Below are 20,835 nucleotides of genomic sequence, written 5' to 3'. Positions count from 1 at the left end.
ATTTCAATCTGGAGAAATCAGTGGGCTGGACTTCCAAGACTTCTGCCCCTCTGATTGGTTCGGTTCGCCAATAGAATTTCGAGATAGCGCAGAGCAGCTTTCCCATTGGTCCAAAACTTTGACATGACATGTCCCGTACCGAGTCTCCCCTCCCTCCTCCTCTCGTCCATCAGAAACCAAAGCGGGGATATACCACCATGAATTGCGTTTGTTATTGAGACAGATAGGGTGAGTATAATGCAATATCAAGATTGTGATTCTGGATCAGATCTTCACTTATCAACAGTGATGTGGCCGTAAATAGAAAGGTGCGTAAAAAAGCTCCGGGTTGTGAACATCACAAGGCAAACATCACCTATAAAAACAGAAATCATTAATATTTTCAGAATATGTATTTTTCCTTAAAATACAAATAAGCTCGTGTAACTTGTACTAGTTTGATCCTATTTAGTTTGATTTTTACAATGAATGTGTCATAAATATTAATATCAGACTAAAAATGTGTGTAAACTCTATTCTGCCAATAGAAAGGTGGGTAACATGAGTTTAGGTGCCTTCACCCTCCACTGCATCCCTGCTTATCATTCATTTGAATGGCATCATTAAGGAGCTGGCAGGAAAGGAATGGTTGGTTTTCAGTAATGTAATTGACAGGGTGATGGTTATAAATCGTATCTCCGTGCGTTGGAGAAATGAGCGCTAATCCCAGTTTGTATGTTTTGATTGTCCATTACGCATCAACAATCGACTGCTACTTAACCTACTTATAAACATATAATAACTTAAACTTGAAATACTTAATACACATAAAAAAATAAACCATACACAGGATGATATTTTGCTCAAAATGAGGTCATCAGAAGACAAACATCTTAAACCTTTTGAAAGAATTTGCCTGGTCTTGGAATTTGGAAATAACTGTCAGAGTTAAACCTAAAATACAGGAACATGTTGCATATGACGCTCGAGAATTTAATATTGATTATTTGATTTATAGGCTACTGTTTAGGCGTAGGTATAACGAACATTCATCCTTAAGTATTTTTTTTACTACATCATTTTCACTTTTTCTTGTCAAAACGTAGGTCTAATTGAATTGCATTGATAGGCTTTGCACCGGATAGGCCAAACGTTGCCATTCTTTGCCAATTACGCACAGCAAGCGTTAAGAATACGCTCTTATAGCCCTGATATGATGAAGAAACAACTCTTTACGTATTTATGTGAAGCTTTGTGTTTAAAGTATAATCAAATGCCTAAGAACTTCGGATAGGCTATTACGAAACAATAAAACGAGGATTATGTTTAACTTGACTAGCTCTGCATCTATTGACTCGCTCTATAGAAACTCCACTCGCGAGTAATAAGAGAGATTTGTTGCTTGCCGACACGAGAAACAAACACACACCATAAGTTAGCGCTTTGAATCTTTTCCCCCCGCCTGACACATGCTTTCGGTTTTCCCATGTCATACTGCAAAAGGCCACGGAACAACAGTGACCTTCGTCTCCATGCCGTAGAATTTAAAGGGATCAACGCTGTGTAAACACCAAACACTCCCCCTCTGCAGCACTGCTAGTTAGGAATATTGATGGAAATCTCTGCACTATCAATAGGCATTAAGCATCAAAACGAGTCTGAGGGGAAAATAATAATACACAAAGTATTCTTCAGTATTTGTTTCAGCGCGCACAGCTCTCCAGCACTATGGGTGTTCCCTGTATATGTGGGCAGGGATGTCGTGGAGGGTAAACCCACCTAAATTTTTTATTTGTGGAATGGAGTTTACTCACCTTTTTAGGCTGGCATAAATCTCGATGATGTAAATGCACATTATGTAGAGCGTATAAACCGTTATCACACTGATGCAAGTTACATGGAGATAGATATGGGGCCTTTTAAGGGGGCAAAAGCATTAAATTAACGATTTTCTGGAAATTATATATATTGTTGTTTATATTAAGGGTTTTTTGCCCTGTGGTGATCACCGACTGGAGGTCAGTTAACCCAGTTTTTTATTTACATTTACCACTACATGACTGGTTGTGGTCTCTCCCCCAGGTCGCCCCCTCCACCCCCCCCCCACTCCTCCCCACTAATGCGTCAAGGATAATGTTTACCATTGGGAAACGTGCTCAACTTGTTTCCATTGAGGTGCTTCCGGTGGCTGAAATAACAAAAGGTCAGTTGTGGGGGATCAAAGGTCTCCCCAAAGTACTAGATCTTCAGGGTTCAGGCTGAGCCACCCGGGATAAAGACGCTCTCCTGCTTCCAGTGAGGAGGCAGGAGAGCACTTCACTGATAAAACCTAATGTCGATCCCCTATAGGCACCTGAGACTGCGCAGCGGGGGCCGTCACCTCTTTTTTATGCGTTTACGCGTCCAAAGTCTTCTCTGTCAATGAGATTTCAGAACTTCATGGGATCATTGGAAAATGTTTAATTATATCGCTGGTTGAAAAAAATTGAAGTTTATTTAAAATTCTCATCTAGTGGCAAAAAGATGATTATTACTTTCAGAATAATTATTGCGATTTTACTTTGCAAATCATGACTGACAGTGATTGACACATTATTATTATTATTATTATTATTAGGATTATTATTAGTTATTATTACTGTTATTGTTATTATTATATCAATAGTTAAATCCAAATACTGTCGTCGTCGTCGTCGTCGTCGTCGTTGTTGTTATTAATAATAATAATGAAAATAAAAAAAAAAATAATAATGATAACAATATATATATTGTTTTTTTTACTACAATATTTTACTTTTATCGCTGAACTGCCCATTTAACAAAGTGGGAACTATTAAGGTGCCTCATATGCTTATCATTATCCCCTCAGGATACGTTGCGCTTCCTATCGGATGTCTATGGGATGTTTCACATTTGCAGTGTATTAAATGTATATTTAATCCGCTCCCATTCCCGTGAACACATCTTCTTTGATAAATAAGAAATTCAGGCTACTGTATGCGACCTTTACTCAAATTCAGGTACATTTTTCGCTATTTACTCAACTGAGAGACCGTGAACGTCACAATGCTAATAACCTTGCACGCATGATTTCTAAAGACTATATGGCTGTCATATGCCTGTGTAGTTCACAAGCCTAAAATTGTCCATGTCGAATTGAATTGTTCATACCGCCAGTGAAGGCAACGCATCACTTGTCAGGCAGATTGTGTAACGATGGACTGAGAGCTTTCTGCAGCAGGCCGACTCGCTCCCTCCGCCTCAGCTCATGTTCTCCCTCCCTGTGAACTTGGAAAGTGATACAGAAACAGGCTGCCTCGTCTTCCTGTGTGATAATGGCTTCAGGAATATCACGAGGCTTATATCGTTTGCTTGTTCAGGTAGGCCTATAGCAAATACAAGTTTTGCATTTGAACCGAGATTGTGGTGTAACCATATTTGCAAATAAGAATCATATTTCAAGACAAAAGCGTATTTCACGTACTTATTTACTCGGCTACGCAACATATAAATTGAACAAAACATACGGTGTTGCTTTGGTAATCTGCTTTATTGGCTGTAACATCAAAATCCTGCTAGATGTATAGTGGATTTTTATGCTGTGCTCAGCAGCCAGGCAGGCCACAGAGGCTAGTTGTCTGCTTCACACACACAACCACGGTGTGTGTGTGTGTGTGTGTGTGTGTGTGTGTGTGTGTGTGTGCGTGCTCTTTGGATATTATGCGCAAAATTTGCACTAGTGATGGCGTCACACAGTTTCATTGTGCTTTGGTAATCTACATACCATTTTTCTAATCTAATGCTTGAGAAACATTTTGAAAATAGTATAATTCTCTGACACATTGTTGGGTTTCTCATGTTGAGCAGCATCAGTGGCGCCCCCCTCCAGAACAGACTTGTACATCAACTTTCTTCTGTCTAAAACTGCTGTGATTTTTTCCCCTTTTTTTAGCAAGTTGTTCTGTCTCCAACTTTATTCCACTTTACAAATGTACTAAAATAATAATTATATATATATAAACTTGATTGAAAACAAGATAACGTACCTCAATTAATGCCATTAAATTATTGGGCGATGCGAAATATAAATGCACCAACGACATTGATTAGGCCTATATTCTACTGAGGCTTTGCATCAACATAATGATGATGATAATTATCAAATTTCTTCCAATCGGTCTCTAGAAAATAATCGCAGGCCTCTGCATTCATTTTCTTATTCATCTTATCTGTTTGCAGACATGAAACTCTCAGGGTTTTTTTATTTACCTTTCTTTCTGTTTTAAAAATCTATTCAGCAAACAAAGCTAAGCTCTTGTCCCAACAGGATCGTGATGCTGCTGTCGCTGCGCTGCCTGGATGTCTGCACTTGTAGGCCAATCTGTTTATATCACAGGCTTTCTCTCTCTGTAATGTGAAAGTGCCGGTGTTTGGCTCGCATTGTTTTCACGGGCTGGAAGTCCTTATTGACTCAAGATGAGCAAAGAGGCATGAAGGCCAAAAATGCTTTGTGAGGTGCTTTTTTAGAAGATTTCTGTAGCCTACCTTAAGAGTCCTGGAGGTACATTGAATGACAAAGGATATACACCAAAAAAACATCATGAAGTGGAAAGTAAGTCCGACTAAAATCAGCTTACCCACCTTTATATTTGTGGAATAGAGTTCACCAAGCTGACATGGATCTTTATGAGGTAAATTTATAGCAGGCCAGAAGTAGGCTGAAACCGATGGAAGTTATATGAAAATAGGGAAAAACATAAACCATAACCGTTTTCTGAGAATGTAGTCGATTTTTCTTTATAATGGTCGTTGTTTGCCTTATGATGATCACTGACTGGAGGTCAAAGTTCACTCACAGTTGTATTTATCAACACATCACTGCCTGAAACCAATTACATGATATGAAGATGGACACCTCTGACCTTATGTTTAGGCCTATCACCCTCCAAGTTTTAATTCGTTTACGCAAATATGGTCTAGAATCCAGTTCACGTGTTTTATGGGAGAGGATGAGCTTATATACAATTCCAAATAAGACAATGATAAATGTTTGTATAGGTTTTCCTTGTGTTGTTTTGTTTCTAGATTCGAGACGCCGTGAAGTCGTTTGAATAGACGAAAGAAAACGGCGAATGGTGGCAACAAATTGCTCAGTTAGTTTACATCCCGTTGAAAATAGTTACAGTTATAAGCTGTGATACAACCACTCCCACCTCAACTATCCTCTCCATGACTGCTTTTTCCACTCAATTTTCAGCATTTTCAGCAAGTGAAGACATGAGGAACATTTTTCTCTGCAGTTGCAGCACCTTGAGAGAAATGTAACGCAGTGTAGCCTATTAATTCTTGAGAAAAAAAACAAAAAAAAAAACAATTATGCATTTTGGTTTGTAAGTCTGGGACTGTGTGTCACTTTATACCAGCTAAAATCTGAAACAGGCGAACGAGCTGCTGATTGCTTCAGGATTTCGATTAAGCCTGATCGAAAAAGTACAAGGAAGATCTGCAAAGTCATTAAACGTTTTCTTCGCCCCCAAAAACATCCAGATTCCTCTCCATCGACGATTGCATTTTGGAGTTTAGTATCACTCGTGGTGTTGTGGTAAATAAAAGGTGGACATGCTAAACTGTGACCTCCTGTCGGTGATTATCATATAAACAATCAAAAATCAAACAAAAATGAATAATATTTACAGAAAATCGTTTTTTCTTTAGTAAAAGATGCTCTCATTACATTATCAGTATCGGTTTGACCTCATAAAGATTCATCTGAGCCTAACGAAGTGAGTAAACTCTATTCTGCCAAAAAAAGGAGGTTAAAGTGGGTTTGCCCATCACTTCGATGCTCATCAGTAACCAAACTATTTCCAAATGAGATCGGTGATGAATAACGAAGACATCGGTATCTCATTTAGTTGTGAAATCAAATTATTCACGAGTGAAATAATGCGATAGAGACTATTGAATAGAGATCGAAATGTTATGCTGTCAAACGTTTTGATTTATCAGCATTTAAATATTCTCTGTAGCACCTGTCACGTGCTTTTCTCCTCAGTAAAGACGAATGATGATGGGGATGATGATGGGGATGATGATGATGATGATGATGATGATGATGATGATGATGATAAGGAGTGGATTCCCCCTCCATTGATCCATCAGCCATCATAATCTTTTAATAACAGTCTAAAACGCCTGTGATCACGTTAAGGCGCGGGTCTTATTGTTTCTTTATTTTCTTTAAACAGCCTAGGCTAGTCTGGGTTTCCAAATATCTCTACTGTCTTTATCTGTTTTGCTTGAACGTTCACTTTATTATATCCAATATCCTTCAGGGCTGCAGCAGGCTGCAGCAGGCCTGTACAGGCTGTAGGGATATCTACACACTAAAACAAAAACAGGCCTAAACACACCTAGAAGTGGGCCTACACTGGCTCACTTAACATCATTTGCATCGTTGAGGCATTACAAAGCAGAAATTGGGACATCACTTGCATGCAGAGACGTAAACGGGTTGAAGTCCATTATTATATTAAGGATAATTAGCAATTACAAAAAAATAAAGAATAATAAAAAATAAACAGCTAATACATAATTAAAAAAAATAGAAATAAAAAAAACAGAGAACAGACAAGTAAAAAATAGGAAATAAATAAAATAAAGAAATTAAAAAAAAACAGGGACAACATATCAGTCGAAGTCAGACTTTAAAAAAGATTTCAAGCAGTCAACCGGGTCTGTCTGTACACAGCCTATAACGACGCTCTTGGTAGGCCAACATTTATACATTTTACTATTATATTTATTATTGAAAGTATTTTATCATACATGGTCAGTTATTATTATTATTATTATTATAATTATAATTATTATTGCTGTTATTGTTATTATTAGGCTATTATTATTATACGACTTGTTAGAATAATTATTATAATAATAGTATATAGTAGGCTATTATTCGTATTATTAGTATTATTAGTATGATTATTCTTGTTATTATTATTATTGTCTTGATTTACAGCCTGTATTTTCCACGCAATGAGCCGGCACTTCACATGTGTTTTGCCTATCAGACTTAACTCTAATCAGATCCATCCGCGTAAAATTCATTGCAACTTGATAGCATACATGGCTTTGTATCAATGGGCCTGAACATCAAAACACATCTTATATCAAGAGACAAGTAATTGGAAGTGGATTGAGACGCCTTGGCTGTAATCCATCCGCTGATTCCTCTTTGTGGTCATTCAGAAAAAAAAAACAAACAAACAAAAAAAAAACATCATATAGTGGTGCTGTACTGTGAACGCAGACTTTCTTATCTGCAACACATGGATGCAAAGCTCCCCTTGCTCCCTAGACTCTCCGTGGAGCAAGTTGGAGAGAGGTGGATAAATGTTCCCAGTTCCCAGTTACTGTTCCCAGTAACAGCCCGGGGGGAGTCCCAGTCACCACTAACAGGTTATTATGGGGACACGCAGTGATTTCTGATTTCAGAGAGGGTGGGAAGTCTGTCATCTCATGCTGCCCACGTCCCCAACTGATTGATATTCTTCACACTCAAATAAGATGAGACTGCGTGGGGCTGTTGTGTGTGTATTGCTTTGGGAAACACACTTGTCACCTAAATGGACGCGCAGTGATTTCTTATTTCAGAGAGGATTATAGGGAAGTCTGTCATTTCATATTGGCATCGTCTCCAACTGTTTGATATTCCTCACACACACATAAGATCAGACTATAGGGAGCGTTTGGCTATTGCTTTGGGAAATGCCGTCGCTTGAGCGCCTTTAAAATAACCAGCGCTGATGACTCTAACCTTTAGCGTCCAAATGGCGGTGACACCATTAAAGTCTTTTGCAGGTTAGCACTTCTCCAAGGTTGAGTGGCCCGGTAACTTTAGTGCAGCCTTAATGAGGACGAACGCAGGTTAACGACGTATGTAGTCGTGTTTCAGAGGCCAAGGCTGGGTTTCAAGAGAGAGGGACAAAAGAAACAATATTTACGACACTTTTAAGCATCCATCACTTTGACATCTGTTCGTCTGGCACCTGGCATTCATTAGTATTAAATATTACATTCCGCCCTAATTTGGAGCCCTCTTTGTCCGGTCCGACCAAGGACACTGGGAAAAATTGAGAGCTCATACCTTTACTGCGCTTTTATGTTGTGTTTCTGTTGTTAAAAAGTGCAAATGGGGTGCTGATATAGACTACACTACTGTAAGCACTAGACGTGAGGAATCGTTGAGTCATAACTGAATTATACCTTTATTAAATTTCCTCATCCATTAAGACCCCTGCTGCACAAACACAGAACCATTCCCCGCAATTGGTCAGTTTGGGGCACACGGGGTTTTAGACAATGTTATTAGATTACCGAGTAGGCTTACTTTCAATATCCCTATAAACATAGACTGGGAAAAGTCAGATGTGTAATGTCAGCGGGAATTGTGACAAACTCTTCGGTCCTTTTTGTGTGATTTATTTAAATGTGGCCTATAGGAGCTGGGTAACCTGCAGTTCTCCGTTTACAGATTCATTATGTGTGATGTACTTCTTCACGTACAGTTCTGCTTAACGATGAAGAGGACGGTTGACGGGATTACCTGCACGGAGGGCCTTCCTAATCCATCCGGGGTAGCCTACCGCTGCAAAATGAAAATGGACAAGCGAGATGCATGTTAGCAGAATCAGCAGCAGCATCGTTGGAAGAAGGATCAAGTACACTGAGGTCAGTTGATTCTTACAACAAGGGGTAATAAGGCTAAGAATAAGCGTCCACTCACATTTCTGAGCAATGTAAATGGCTTCCAGCATCAGGCACGGGGTTAAATATCTATCCAACCGTTTCCTGGCAACAAGACTTCCCACTGAGAATAAGGCAACAACAAGCTAAATCAACTCCTTGATCGCCATTGCCCAAGTTGCCCTGTGCATCATGTCTTAAAAAACCACTGTCAGTTTGGAGCTGTACAGTGGGGCCACTGTCGGCCACTGAGTCAGTGCCAAGGCAGACCAGGACCAGACTCAGACCAGTTATTCTGCAATACAGTGGCGCCATCTGCTGGAAATTTTGGATGCAAAAAGCAATGCAGCAAGAGTGACAAATGTCATTGGTGTCCCTCCCAGCTCTACCAGTCTTCACTCAGCTAACAAACTGATGCTCAAGATTTCCCAGGTTTAATATTGACCTCTAGGCCCTCACCCCCATGTAGGCTACTTGCATATAAGAAGATATTTTAGTAGGCAGTAGGATAAGAAATATATAGACTGGCCAACATTAAGGATCTTCACAAATGCATAAATTGTAAGATAACATTAGTTGGAGTAGGGGGGTGAATAATCTATGTATATAATATATTATTAATCAAGAAGAAGAAGAAGAAGAAGAATGTTTGCATATCAGCAACTTCAGTGAAAGGCGCTGCCTGCTAAATCAGTGTGCAGGTCGGGTGACTGCATAAGACCCGGGCTCGGAGGAAGGTGAACGGTTCGAATCCCAGCTGAGAAACCTGGGTCAGGGCAGTGAATGAGCAACAGTTTCCCTTCCCTCTGCAGCTACTGTCAGTGCCCTTGAGCAAGGCACTGCATCCCCAACTGCAACAATGGAGCTGGCCAACAGTGTTCGTCCTATATGCATCTCCCAGGTGTGGCTTCATGTAATTCTCCCTCCTCCGGTAACTGCTGTCCCAGACTGTTGGTGAAAGTAAGAATGACTTGAATAAGGGTTAGAAACATCTCGATTCATGCTGTCACTTAATGAGTGTCCTGAAGAGGGCAGCAGAGCATCATACATGTCAGTTGTAGCACTGAGAGTTCAAAGTCTTCATCTCTTTTTTGTCTTAGGTAAGAGGATCAGTGTTCAGGGATTACTTTCCAAAAGACCAAAATTGTTACAGTCAACTTTTAAAGAACAAAGTGAGGGGGGGAAACTACAGTTTTTATTGGTTACCTGTTTTGTTTCAGGATAATAGGACATGTCCTCAAGTTGGAGTGGCATGAGTCACAGTGACTGACCCAGTCTATGGCAAGGAGGTATCAGTTTCCACAATGGATCTCAGGAAAACACTTGAACAGCTTCGGAAAGGACCAAAAGAGGTGGAAAGGTGAAACTGTTTTGCCTCTAATGCAAGTTCTAATTCACACAGAGCTCTTATTTCTTCACACAGCCTCTATGTCATCTTCACCTTGGATGGCAACAGTTCTGGAGCGGACAACATGTAGCACCTTTTATCAAATCGTGCTTGAATTAGGCCTCAAAATACAGATTGATGCAGATTTATATACTGATTATATCCTAATGTCTTTTCCCAGATCTTTCAATTCTTCAAGTGCTTGAGGACCAAGAAAAAAGAACAAATATTTGGAAAGTTCTTATCAATATATGCAGATATTGTCACTTTTGAAACAGTATTTTTTGAGTAATTTTAAGTAATCAATTTTTGTATTCCCAGATATTAGTCAAAAGAAGTCATGCTTCTTTTTCTTTGCATTAGCTATTGTTCTGTTGCAACAGAAAGTATAATCACTGACCATCGACTTTCAGTAATTGTAGATCTCCTAAAGAGCCTGTCTTCACATATTTAAATGAAGTGAGATTTCCTTAGATGTTAGCATATTGGTGACATTGGTGCCATAGTGAAACTATAGTTTGCAGAAATCACAGGTAGCCATTCCTATCATAGTATAATATAATATAGGAAACTGTTTGCCTTACACAATATGTCCATAATCATTGCAATTACAAATAAATCTCATTTTTGTATTCAGTCTATTGCTATCATTAATTGGGTAGGTCTTTAGGTTAAATCATTTTATTATTTGGATCTCCTCTTTGCCAAGGGTGGAAAGCATCTAGTTAAAACTACTGCATTTGGATACGTTTAAGAGTAGCTATGCTTACTTTTATCAGTCTGTACTGTATTTATGTATTTCCTCCAACTTTTATTTGAGGAAGTTTTATTTTTAGGCTCAGGAGTTTGGAGTATGGTAACACCTGGCACTTAAAATACAATAATCATTCTCAACTCCCAGAACTGATGCTATAGCTTTGTTGATATTACCTCAATCCCAAATCCCAAACTCCATCCCAAACCACATTTGTGATGGAGTTTGGGAGGTAGGGAGAGGTGTGGATGGAACAATTCAACTCAAAAGCAACTGACCATTTCAATATTTTTGTGAGATACTTTTACTTTTGCTTGAGTTATTTTCTAGACAGGTATTCTCACAGTGACCTGAGTTGGCGTGGCGGTAAATATTTCACCTTTTTTTTACAAGTAAACATAATCTGAAAATAAAATACATGATATTACAACTTTCCAAACAAACCACATTCAAACCATAATGGATTTGGCAAACCAAGAGTGACACTTACAGGATAGGGCTTTCGTCCTGGTTGTACTGAGACTGTGGAATAGCCTCCTCAAAGCATCAGATCATCCAAATCAGTCACATTTTTTAAAACTCCTCTTAAAACCTTTTTTGTTCATTGGTTTTTCTCTGTCTTCTTTTACGCTCTGTTGCTCATATTATTTGCTTTCACCCTTGCTCTTATTTCCCTTTCGTCTTAACTGTGCTGTTGATGTTCCAGGCTCTCTCTCCTTTCCCCTGTTTTGTGGATTTGTAACCCCCCATTTTGTAAAGCACACACTGGTTTTGTATTTTAAAGCGCCATATGAATAAAGTTGACTTGACTTGACTTAGTGATTGCATATTGACATGCTCCCAGCAGGCAGAAAACCCACAGCTGCTGCATGCTCAACCAACTTGAGCCTCACAAGACCTCAGTTTACAGCAGAGAGAGAGATGTGGCTGCCAAGTCATTAGACACCCCCCCCCCCCCTCATGATAATGCTAATAGTATTTACAGGACAGGGAGAAGGGGAGAGGATACCAGAGGCAGGTGCAGCTGCTGAGGCATCATGCTACAGTGAGCCACCATACTGTTAGTTTTACCCATTGAGATATTCAAGGAGTAACAGCGACCTCATTGTAGCTGCTTGGTTGCTGGACAATGACTCAGATTGAAATCAATCACAGCCGTTCAGGGTTTTATCTCTTTATGTGGTTCAGTGGTAAATAGTGTTTAAAAATAGGTCAAAATAAGAGCAAAGTAGAGGAAATATTAGAGTGTTAATAATGCTTGTTAATAGCCATTGCAGGTGTTTGGTTAGAGGACAAAAATTCAGATTGAAATCAATTAACAGTTCAGGAAATGTGGTTCATTGGTAAATTACGAGCTTTAAGATTGTTTTTAGGGTTAGGGTTTCAATTTAATTTTTATTCATTATTTGACCATGCCATTTTTAAAATGTTAGAACCTCCTAGTCCTAGTCGTTCAGTTTGTAGCTGCTAAATCCAGAGCCAAGTGAGAAAATCTCCATTTGGTTGAGAAGAGATTGGAAATGGAGAGTTGAACAACAGAGTAAATATTTGGCAGTGGAGAGCTCTTGGGAGCTGCAGAGGACCCTCTCTGGCTGAAGCCTGCGGGTGTTAAATAGATTAAGGGGCTGCCAGGTCATTGTGGACAGAAAATTCCCGCTCTTTGGACATGACTTTTCTTTGCCTTTCTGTGTTTTTGCTCTCCAATCGAGTGCCCTCTGCAAACTACCCACTCCAGCAAACCTGCGTACTGTAATCCGCTGGTGTTTGTCAACCACTGGTAGCCTGTGTACACAGAATGCTTCACAAGGGATTCACTCCTCCAGCTGAGGAGATGTTGTGTGTTTTGGGTGCTTGTATACGTTTCATCTTATGAGTCGTTTGAATAATATTTCCTTTTCAACCACAGGACTTGGGATGTACGTAAATAATGTTTTATTTATTGTTTAAGGATAAAGCCACAAATTAAGGCTGAATTAAGCGCATTTTGTTTGCCATACGGACTAGTCGTACAGGTCAGTGACTTTGCTGAACTGTGAAAAACTAAAAGGAATTTAATACGTCCCAAATCACACATATAATATTGCTTTGGACTATAGACTTGGCGGCAGTAGACGTAGAGCAGTAGATAGTGGCCCGGATCCTATTCAGCTCCATTCAAAACCATGACAACAAGGAACAAGCTCGGATTTATCCTAGAAAGTTAAAGGACATTGTGCCGGGGCGTCAATCAGGCATTATTGCGGGACTGAACAAATGCAAAATCTTGACTGGAACAAATGCTTCCAACGGGTCTCGGACGCGGGGCTACATTTTCCCCTTTTGTTCTCCTCCTCTGGTTGGCATGTATTTGTGTTCCCTCTCGTACGACCACCCAGGACGACTGGGAGGCATGTCCACTCTCCTCCCTGCCTCATGCACCTCACTGAAGTGGATGAGGACCAATATCAAATACGAAAAAAAAAATAGCCTATATACGCCCCACATTAGACTGGAATCACGCAATGCATTTAATACGTTTTCCCTCTGACTGGGCAGAGTTAAAACAGATCTGCACATAGGCTATGGGTGTCAGTTGGCTTATGGGAAGGTGTGGGCACTTGTGATACCTTAGTGAGTCCAAATTTGCTCTTATAGTTTTTATTATTAGATTGGAGAGCTAAAGATCAAGCAACGTAGTACCAGAAACCTATTTGGAAGCCATAATGTTCCCTCTAAGCTTTGTGCGTCTGTGCAGGATAGTTTGGTGACCTATGTCTAGCAATTTATCACAATGATGATAATATCGTGTCAGTCATCAATCATTGCAATTAATCAATAATTGGATGTTTTGGTTTGGCAGCAAATTATATCAGATGCAGGGACTTTGCCTTACCTTAGAGTTTAGTGAATTGACGCCCTTTGACATTTGCCTCTCCAAAAATATAACTTTAAAAAAATCCTTTCCAAGTCATGTGATAATATATAAATAAATAAAATGTCACCTGGGTCTACAGTTAGGCTATCAATAGGTTCGATCAGCAAAGTAAAAAAAAAAAAAAAAAAAAGGGAGATTTTCCTATAAAAGTCATAGAAAAATCAGGGAACAAACCTGCTGCTGCCTAATGCTCGGAATTCTCCACATCCTAAAACGTCAAAATTCTCACGCCTGCAATTAATACGCCTGTAATGGGCCGCACACCAATACGTGTATTAGTTAAACCAACTCAAGGCATCACGCTAATTGCTCACTTTGTATGCAAATATTGGACACGTTATTTTGGTGAGGGGAGGAGGGGGTGATGATGGGATGGGCTGTGTTGTCAGTTGCCACCCAAGACGTGATTCAACTACAACAATTACCATTATCTGTTTCCCAGTTTGACGATACGGGACGAATCTGTAATGATGACGAGTGTTTCCTTCGGTCATTGTTGAGGCTCTGGGCTTTTTTATTCTGCGCGTCCACACCTACCATCATTGGGTGACAGCACTCGAGCCATTCAGGTACTCAGCAGAGGAGAGGCTTTATAAGCAGCCTGTGTTTGCGGCTTATGGAGTGCTGTTTGTATAAACACTGAGCCTAGTGCACACATTGGTATTCTAGCTGGTGTTTTGACAGTGTGCAGCCCCGCTTTGCCTCGAGTGGAGAGGATCCGCACGGTATACACTCTCTTGGATAGGGTTTTATTCCATTTGGAGAGCTTTTACGCAAACGGATTGGATTGCACGGACGCAATGGCTGTACCGACAAAGTTCAGTTTTTCCGTCAGGAGCATCCTGGATTTGCCTGAGCATGATGCGGAGACGGCGCCGCAGTCCTCGCCGCTCCACTCCTCCTGCTCCTCCAGCTCGCCCTACTCCTCCTGGATGGACTGCGACCGGAGTCCTTGTATATGTAAGTGCAGTAAAGCCGTGACACGTTGATGATGTTGAATTTATTTATCATTCGATCAATAAAGGCTGCGAGAAATCCATCCTCCCTCTTCCAGCCTATTCTAAGTCTGGTTATGTTTATTTTAAGAGATTTACTTTAAGATTATAAGAGACTGTCATTCAACCGGACAACCCGGGTTCATGCTTAAGTGATGGGGCATGAATCCGGGTATCCAACCGGGTATCCAACCTGCTGAAGTGTCCTTGAGCAAATTACCTACCATCCCTACCAGCTGACCCTACGCTCAGAAAAAAGAGAATTTCCCTGTACCACATTATATCTATATTATCGATTTCTTATCATTTGGTAGGCTAAATTGACTAACCTCTTGTTTTCATTTATGCAGCTTCAGATGAAGGCAGCCTCGAGGCCTCCCCCGATTCAACCAAGCCGGATGACTCGGCCATGGACTCTGAGTCCGAGAAGAACAACAGCAAGAAGAAGAAGCGCCGGGTTTTGTTCTCCAAAGCCCAGACCCTGGAGCTGGAGAGGCGCTTCCGTCAGCAGCGCTACCTGTCCGGCCCGGAGAGAGAGCAGCTGGCCCGGATCCTCAGCCTGACCCCCACCCAGGTGAAGATCTGGTTTCAGAACCACCGCTACAAGATGAAGAGAGGACGGGCGGAGGGAGCGCAGGAGATGGAGATACCTCATCCTCCAATTCTGCGCAGAGTCGTTGTGCCAATCCTGGTCCGGGACGGGAAACCATTTCACACCTGCTTATTTGACACGGATAAAGGTGGCTGCATGGCGCCGACCACCTCTCCGGCGGTACCCTTCACTTTGGCCTACCAGTCTCTTCAGCATCCGTCCCCGGTTGCCCTTCCTCCCGGATACCAGCACTTTCCCAGCCCGGCGGCCTCCAGACACTCCTTCGCCTGGAGAGACTTTTGGAGCGACTCGGTTCAGTTCGGTTCTTTCAAGTGAAGCCTCCTTCTAGCCTCAATTCAATGCACAAGCTCATTTAGAATTGCATCAAATGTTTTCTGAATGTTTTCCCTCTGCAAAAATTTCGAGCAACTTAAAATATTTTAGATTCTCACTAGGATGAAACTATTTTGCACATTTTATTTTGATATTTTGCGTATGTCTGTGACTATTTTGATACTTAAAATATGCTGATAATATTTTCTCATGCATGGGCTTACTGGTGTAGCCTATAGAAGATTTTGTTTATCCTGTAAAATAATGTATTTTTTATGTGTGTATTGGTGTGAAGCCGTTTATACATAGACAGTATTTGTAAAAAATAACTTTTGTTGAGGTCAAACGGAGGCTGCGCTTAGAAGAGTATAGCAGCAAAGCCAGTATTATCCTGAATGTATGAAGGAAATTATAATGTTATTTGTTATCTTCAAGTAGCCTTTCATTAAAGGCCATAACTGTTTAAATTGTTGTTTTTTTTCTTGAACAAAATGATTAATAAATACTTTCTCTTATTTTGTATGGTAATTTTTCCAGTGTAACCTTCCATATGACTTTTTTTTTTTTAGATATAGACCTAATAATATTCAGTGTATAATCTACACTCCATGGACACGTTCATTTCTGACCACGAAAACAAATAGATGTCTCTTGTTTTTAGAGTTAAAGCTGCTTATTTGTACGAAAATATGCTTTTATTTAACGTAAAGCAAATTTGATCAATTTAGGCTACCATTCCAGTCTAACGGAGGTTTGAACCTAAAATATGTAGCAGGTCATGACACAGGCCCAAAGGCTTTTATAATGTTAAAAACTCATCAAGAACCCAAAAGCTGAGCAAACATCACTTGTAAAAGGAATGGATTTGGTTAAGCATAAGAATACCCAGTAAACATTACAGCCTCACTCACTATAGCAGCCTATTGTCGTCTGGGCCCATGGGCTGCTTTTCACTTTTACGCAATTAACGTTTTGTTATCCTAAGTCACAGGAAAGTAGGCTAAATAAGGCTATCATTACACTGAGGGTTTATCAGGAGACCTTACTGTGTACTGTATGTTTGAAGAGGATGTTATTTTTACTCGTATATTTCCAACAGGCGGTATTAAAGACATCAGCACATCATAGTAGTCAAGCCTGTTGTCTGCAGTCTTCATGGCTGTTCATATTGTTGGCTTACACTTCACATCTTACTAGATTGCTGAACAGATGCAGTTATGAAACATAATGCTTTCCATAGTGGCAAGAAGAGAGTTTTATTCAGTTTATTCATCATTTAAAATTGGGTAGATGAAATTATAACACACAGCAAATTTTCCAGAGTTGGTTGATTTTTCAGTGACATTTACCGTAATTGTTTGTCCACTCATTATGAAACATAATGCTTTCCATATTGGCAAGAGCTGATATGGCTCTAAACTACCCAAAAGTGTTAAATTAACTCTAACGTGTGTGGACTTATATAAACACTGATTTTTACGCTCTCAGAGTAAATCAAACACTTAAATTAAGCTGATTTTGCGCAGCATTTCCCCTATCTTTTGGTTAGAATAAAATATTTTATTATGAATAAACGCTGTATTATTGGGAAGAACGTAAAGTGTTCATCTACAAGGAGGGGTTTCCTTGCTTTCACGCCCCCTGTGATGTTGTTTGCTCGTCCTGTGACCCTGCAGCGCATCGTCCCTGTCACCTGGCCCTTTGTCCCTCTTGCTGGGGCCACCTTGTATCACATATGGAGGGGACTGGCCAAACCCCTCAGCCCGCTGCATCTCCCCTTAAACACTCTTTTTGTCTGTGTGTCTCCCCGTGAATGGACCATTGTCCTTCATCCAAAAGGGACCTAGACAAAATCTTTAGTGTTTCAATTCCCGTGATGTTTAATCAGTCCCTGCGACAAATTTATGAGGTTTAACTGCACAATGGTGTTTTAGAGCATCGTGGGGTTTAAGGGTGACAAAGACAGGCTTTTAGAGGTTGCCATTGGTTTTTTAAGTTGGTCAGAGGAATTGTCTGAAAAGGATGGGCTCGGTATTAGCCTGCCCATCCTATAGTTTTACTCGTTGGCCAACACTGGGCCCCTTTAGGAAAGTTATATGTTCCATGTAAACTAGGCAACAGGAGGCGCTTTGACAAGTGTTTGCAAAAGATGTTCAATACATATTAAGATTTATTATATTAGGATTTACGTTTTCAGCTAAACAGCTAGAAACTTTGGTATTATTTTCAAATGGTGGCATGGGCCATTGGCGACTTGCACATGCACGCCTAGTTAGAAATGCACTTCAATCATCAAAGCTTTACCAAACATTGGCTTTTGCTACTCTTTGTATTCAACAGATTTTGTTATAGTTAGTCTGCAGCCATATGTAAGGGAATCATTGTCTAAAAAAAAGTCAACATTCTTGCAGTTTATTTTCTAAACGAAACTTCTGTTGTTGTTTTTTCCGTATAGGCTACGGCCAAATTGATAATGAACAGTTTATACCAAAATCGTGTTTAACCTTTACTCAGGCGGAAGACTATAAGGCCTATTTAGAAGCAGGAAAAATCCTCTAGGATTTCACTATTATTTATTATGCATCTATTTCCAGTAAAATGTTTCACAAAGACACTAACATTTCTAGTGTTATTGTATTAGGTTATTTTTTATTTTATTGATTTAACTAACTTATTATTAGAGACCGATTGCACTGACTTCTGTAAGCTATGTGCCTAAACTCTTGAATATTTGGAAGTGAGGTAGGCCTATGTAAACTGAGTTTGATTTAGTGCCTCTCCTGGAGCCATGAGTGATGGGCTGCCAGCCACAATCCACTTAAGATGCATGACAGTGGGTGGAGAGAGGACATGGTTGACTTTATAGTCTCAGAGTCAGAATACAACAGTACTGGTGGTAAAAGGTGAAAGTTATCACTCTGCACAGATTTGACTGCAGCAGTTGAATCAGGCTAAAATTGATGGTGAGCCTGGATATGGACAAGAGTGTCGGACTGCACTCTTTTCTTCTCACCCAAAATTTAAAAACAATAGTGTATTGGTCAAAGAATAGACCCAGTAGAGTTTTATGTGTGAAGATGAGCATTTCAACTGCTCATCTGTTTCAAATGTTTTGGCATTGCCTGCTGACTTCTTCACTGGATGGTGTTAGGTTGATTAACAGCATTTTACCCATAATCATTCAGTTCAAATGCTACAGTTTTCCTCATGGAACAAAAATTATGCAAACTACACAGGTTCCTCAAGCTTTCTGATGCTTCTCTTTATTTCAGTTGATACAAATAGCCTATTTTTTAATAAATCTATGTCAGTAAATTGAAGAGAAGGTACTTTAAGCATTCATCTATCTATTAACTGGAGGGAATGTGTACATATAGTGCAAGAACTGGGGACACATATGGGATGATATGAGAATAGAGGATGAATTCCAGTTTTCAGGGATTGTTTTTATGCCCTACACACTGCAGACAGCAGCTACTAATAATACTCATCATATTTGCATTGCTTATTCTTAACAAATCTACAAACTGCTGTAAAAAAGAAAGAACAAAACAATCACTTTGACAAAAATATAAGCTATAATAGAGAGAAGACTGAGATTTTGAGCTCCATTAAGGTCAGCTTTGCAGAAAAGAAACAACTAAATTGGCACTGTGAACACGACATCGTTGTTTTGAAACATGTTAGAGGGAATAACACTAAATGTTGGAATTCCCTCCTGAAATTCTTCTTGTCCACAACGATTCAGTCAACACATGATGCTAACGTGCTTTCTCGCCAAGCTATAAACCTCATGAGCCAAGACTCCAAAATGATTGCTTTACAGCCAAATGTGCTTCAAGTTGTTGCAGTGAACCGAAAAATATACCCCAAAATTAATCTTAGTACCCTCACAATCAATCCATTCTCAAGACAGCTGTGCATCTGTGTGACGTCACTGATTTGGGGGCGGGACAAACTCTCCTCCCTCATTTCTGACTATACTGCCCTACATAGACGCAGAGCAGTTAACTGCATTTTGAGTGTTTTCAAGATCAAATTTAATAAGTAGGGTTTAAATTTCAAAAATGATATGAATGCTACCAAACCATACAGTCCACTGCTGTATACCAACAATACTTTAGTTGGGACAGGAGATAAATGATGAAATTATTTTTCTCAGTTTCACTACACTGCAGTTACTGCTTGTAGGGCAGTATATGAGACAAAAGTGGATGTACAGTAATACAAATTGTTATAGGACAGACAAAAAAACATATTTGTGCAATAATATTCAGTGTTCTTCTTTTATACATTTTAGAAGTGCCGTGTTTTGCTGTTTCAAAACGATAGAGTGTAGTGACATGCTGCCAGTTTCTTACCTGCAGGTCCCTACTGGCTGAGTGAAATAAGGTTTCCTGTGGTTTGTTATGCAAACCTCCACTAGATGGCAGAATAACACATGCTATCAGTTTGCAAAACCGCTCACTCACTGTCACTCACTGTGGTTAATGTGACCAGACGGTGAGTTCAGTTCTTTAGGTGAAAATAGCTAGATGGTCCATTAGGGGCCGTGCTTCACCGCTGAACCACATGCTGTACCTTTGAATCCTCCCAGCTACACTGGTTTGCGACAATGGACAGAGTGCGTAAAGATGGCGGCCTGGTGTGACGTCATTCCTGTAGCGTAAAGCACCTATGCGTCAACACTTGCTCAAGGGCTGTGCTCAAGCGCGCCAAAGTCACTCCTCCAATAATACCTGCTGCTTTGCTCCATGACCATAAAACTTGGAGATTCAAGAAGCTGCTGAAAACATTCCCTGGCGTCTCCTTCAGTGGAGAATGCTGAGTATGTGCTTTCTGTCCAAGAAGTGAGTTGTGTGGTTTTTGAGAGCATTGACCTTCCAAGTGTCATCTTTCTCACATGTGAGATGATCGATGAAGAAACACAAAGGCGTATTATAAATCATAATCCGAACCCCTAAGTTCAATTTACTTGAAAGTTGATGTCAAGTTATGTCTTTAACTGGAAAAAAAAAGATCCATTTTGAGGACCTGGTGAGGTCATCACCAGTTGACCCCTCTGCATCTATGATGGTGGAGCACAGAAAGTCTTTTCTTCTTTTCTTGCCTTTCTTTCTCTTCACCTTCTTC

The 20,835-nt window shown here is 40.0% G+C and overlaps 1 protein-coding gene and 1 long non-coding RNA gene across 5 annotated transcripts; both read left to right on the top strand.

Moving 5' to 3' along the window:
• Positions 1 to 140: 140 nt before the first annotated feature.
• On the top strand, positions 141 to 11,650 carry LOC139924597 (uncharacterized). Of its 4 annotated transcripts, XR_013507303.1 has the most exons (5): positions 141 to 308; positions 2,062 to 2,182; positions 8,550 to 8,712; positions 9,956 to 10,087; positions 10,296 to 11,650. It is a non-coding gene; the product is annotated as an uncharacterized LOC139924597 (long non-coding RNA). The 4 variants fall into 4 exon arrangements; XR_011785238.2 differs by lacking the exon at positions 9,956 to 10,087 and having other exon boundaries at positions 10,151 to 11,650; XR_011785237.2 differs by having other exon boundaries at positions 9,956 to 11,650.
• A 2,932-nt stretch (positions 11,651 to 14,582) lies between these two features.
• nkx2.9 (NK2 transcription factor related, locus 9 (Drosophila)) lies at positions 14,583 to 16,056 on the top strand. Its single transcript, XM_071915675.2, has 2 exons — positions 14,583 to 14,742; positions 15,128 to 16,056. The coding sequence occupies exons 1-2, from the start codon at positions 14,583 to 14,585 to the stop codon at positions 15,703 to 15,705; spliced, it is 738 nt and encodes a 245-aa protein (XP_071771776.1). The 3' UTR covers positions 15,706 to 16,056.
• The last annotated feature ends 4,779 nt before the right edge of the window (positions 16,057 to 20,835 follow it).

Source organism: Centroberyx gerrardi, chromosome 17 (assembly GCF_048128805.1).
Source record: "Centroberyx gerrardi isolate f3 chromosome 17, fCenGer3.hap1.cur.20231027, whole genome shotgun sequence".
In the NCBI taxonomy this organism is placed as follows: Eukaryota; Metazoa; Chordata; class Actinopteri; order Beryciformes; family Berycidae; genus Centroberyx; species Centroberyx gerrardi.
Note: the sequence above shows the minus strand (reverse complement) of the source record. Positions and strands in the feature narration are given on the sequence as shown.

What these genes read in the sequence shown, in the direction of transcription:
- nkx2.9 (XM_071915675.2), top strand. Translation starts at nt 14,583, where the DNA reads ATGGCTGTACCGACAAAGTTCAGTTTTTCCGTCAGGAGCATCCTGGAT. An exon ending in CGACCGGAGTCCTTGTATAT is followed by an intron (nt 14,743 to 15,127) that starts GTAAGTGCAGTA and finishes TCATTTATGCAG; the next exon opens with CTTCAGATGAAGGCAGCCTC.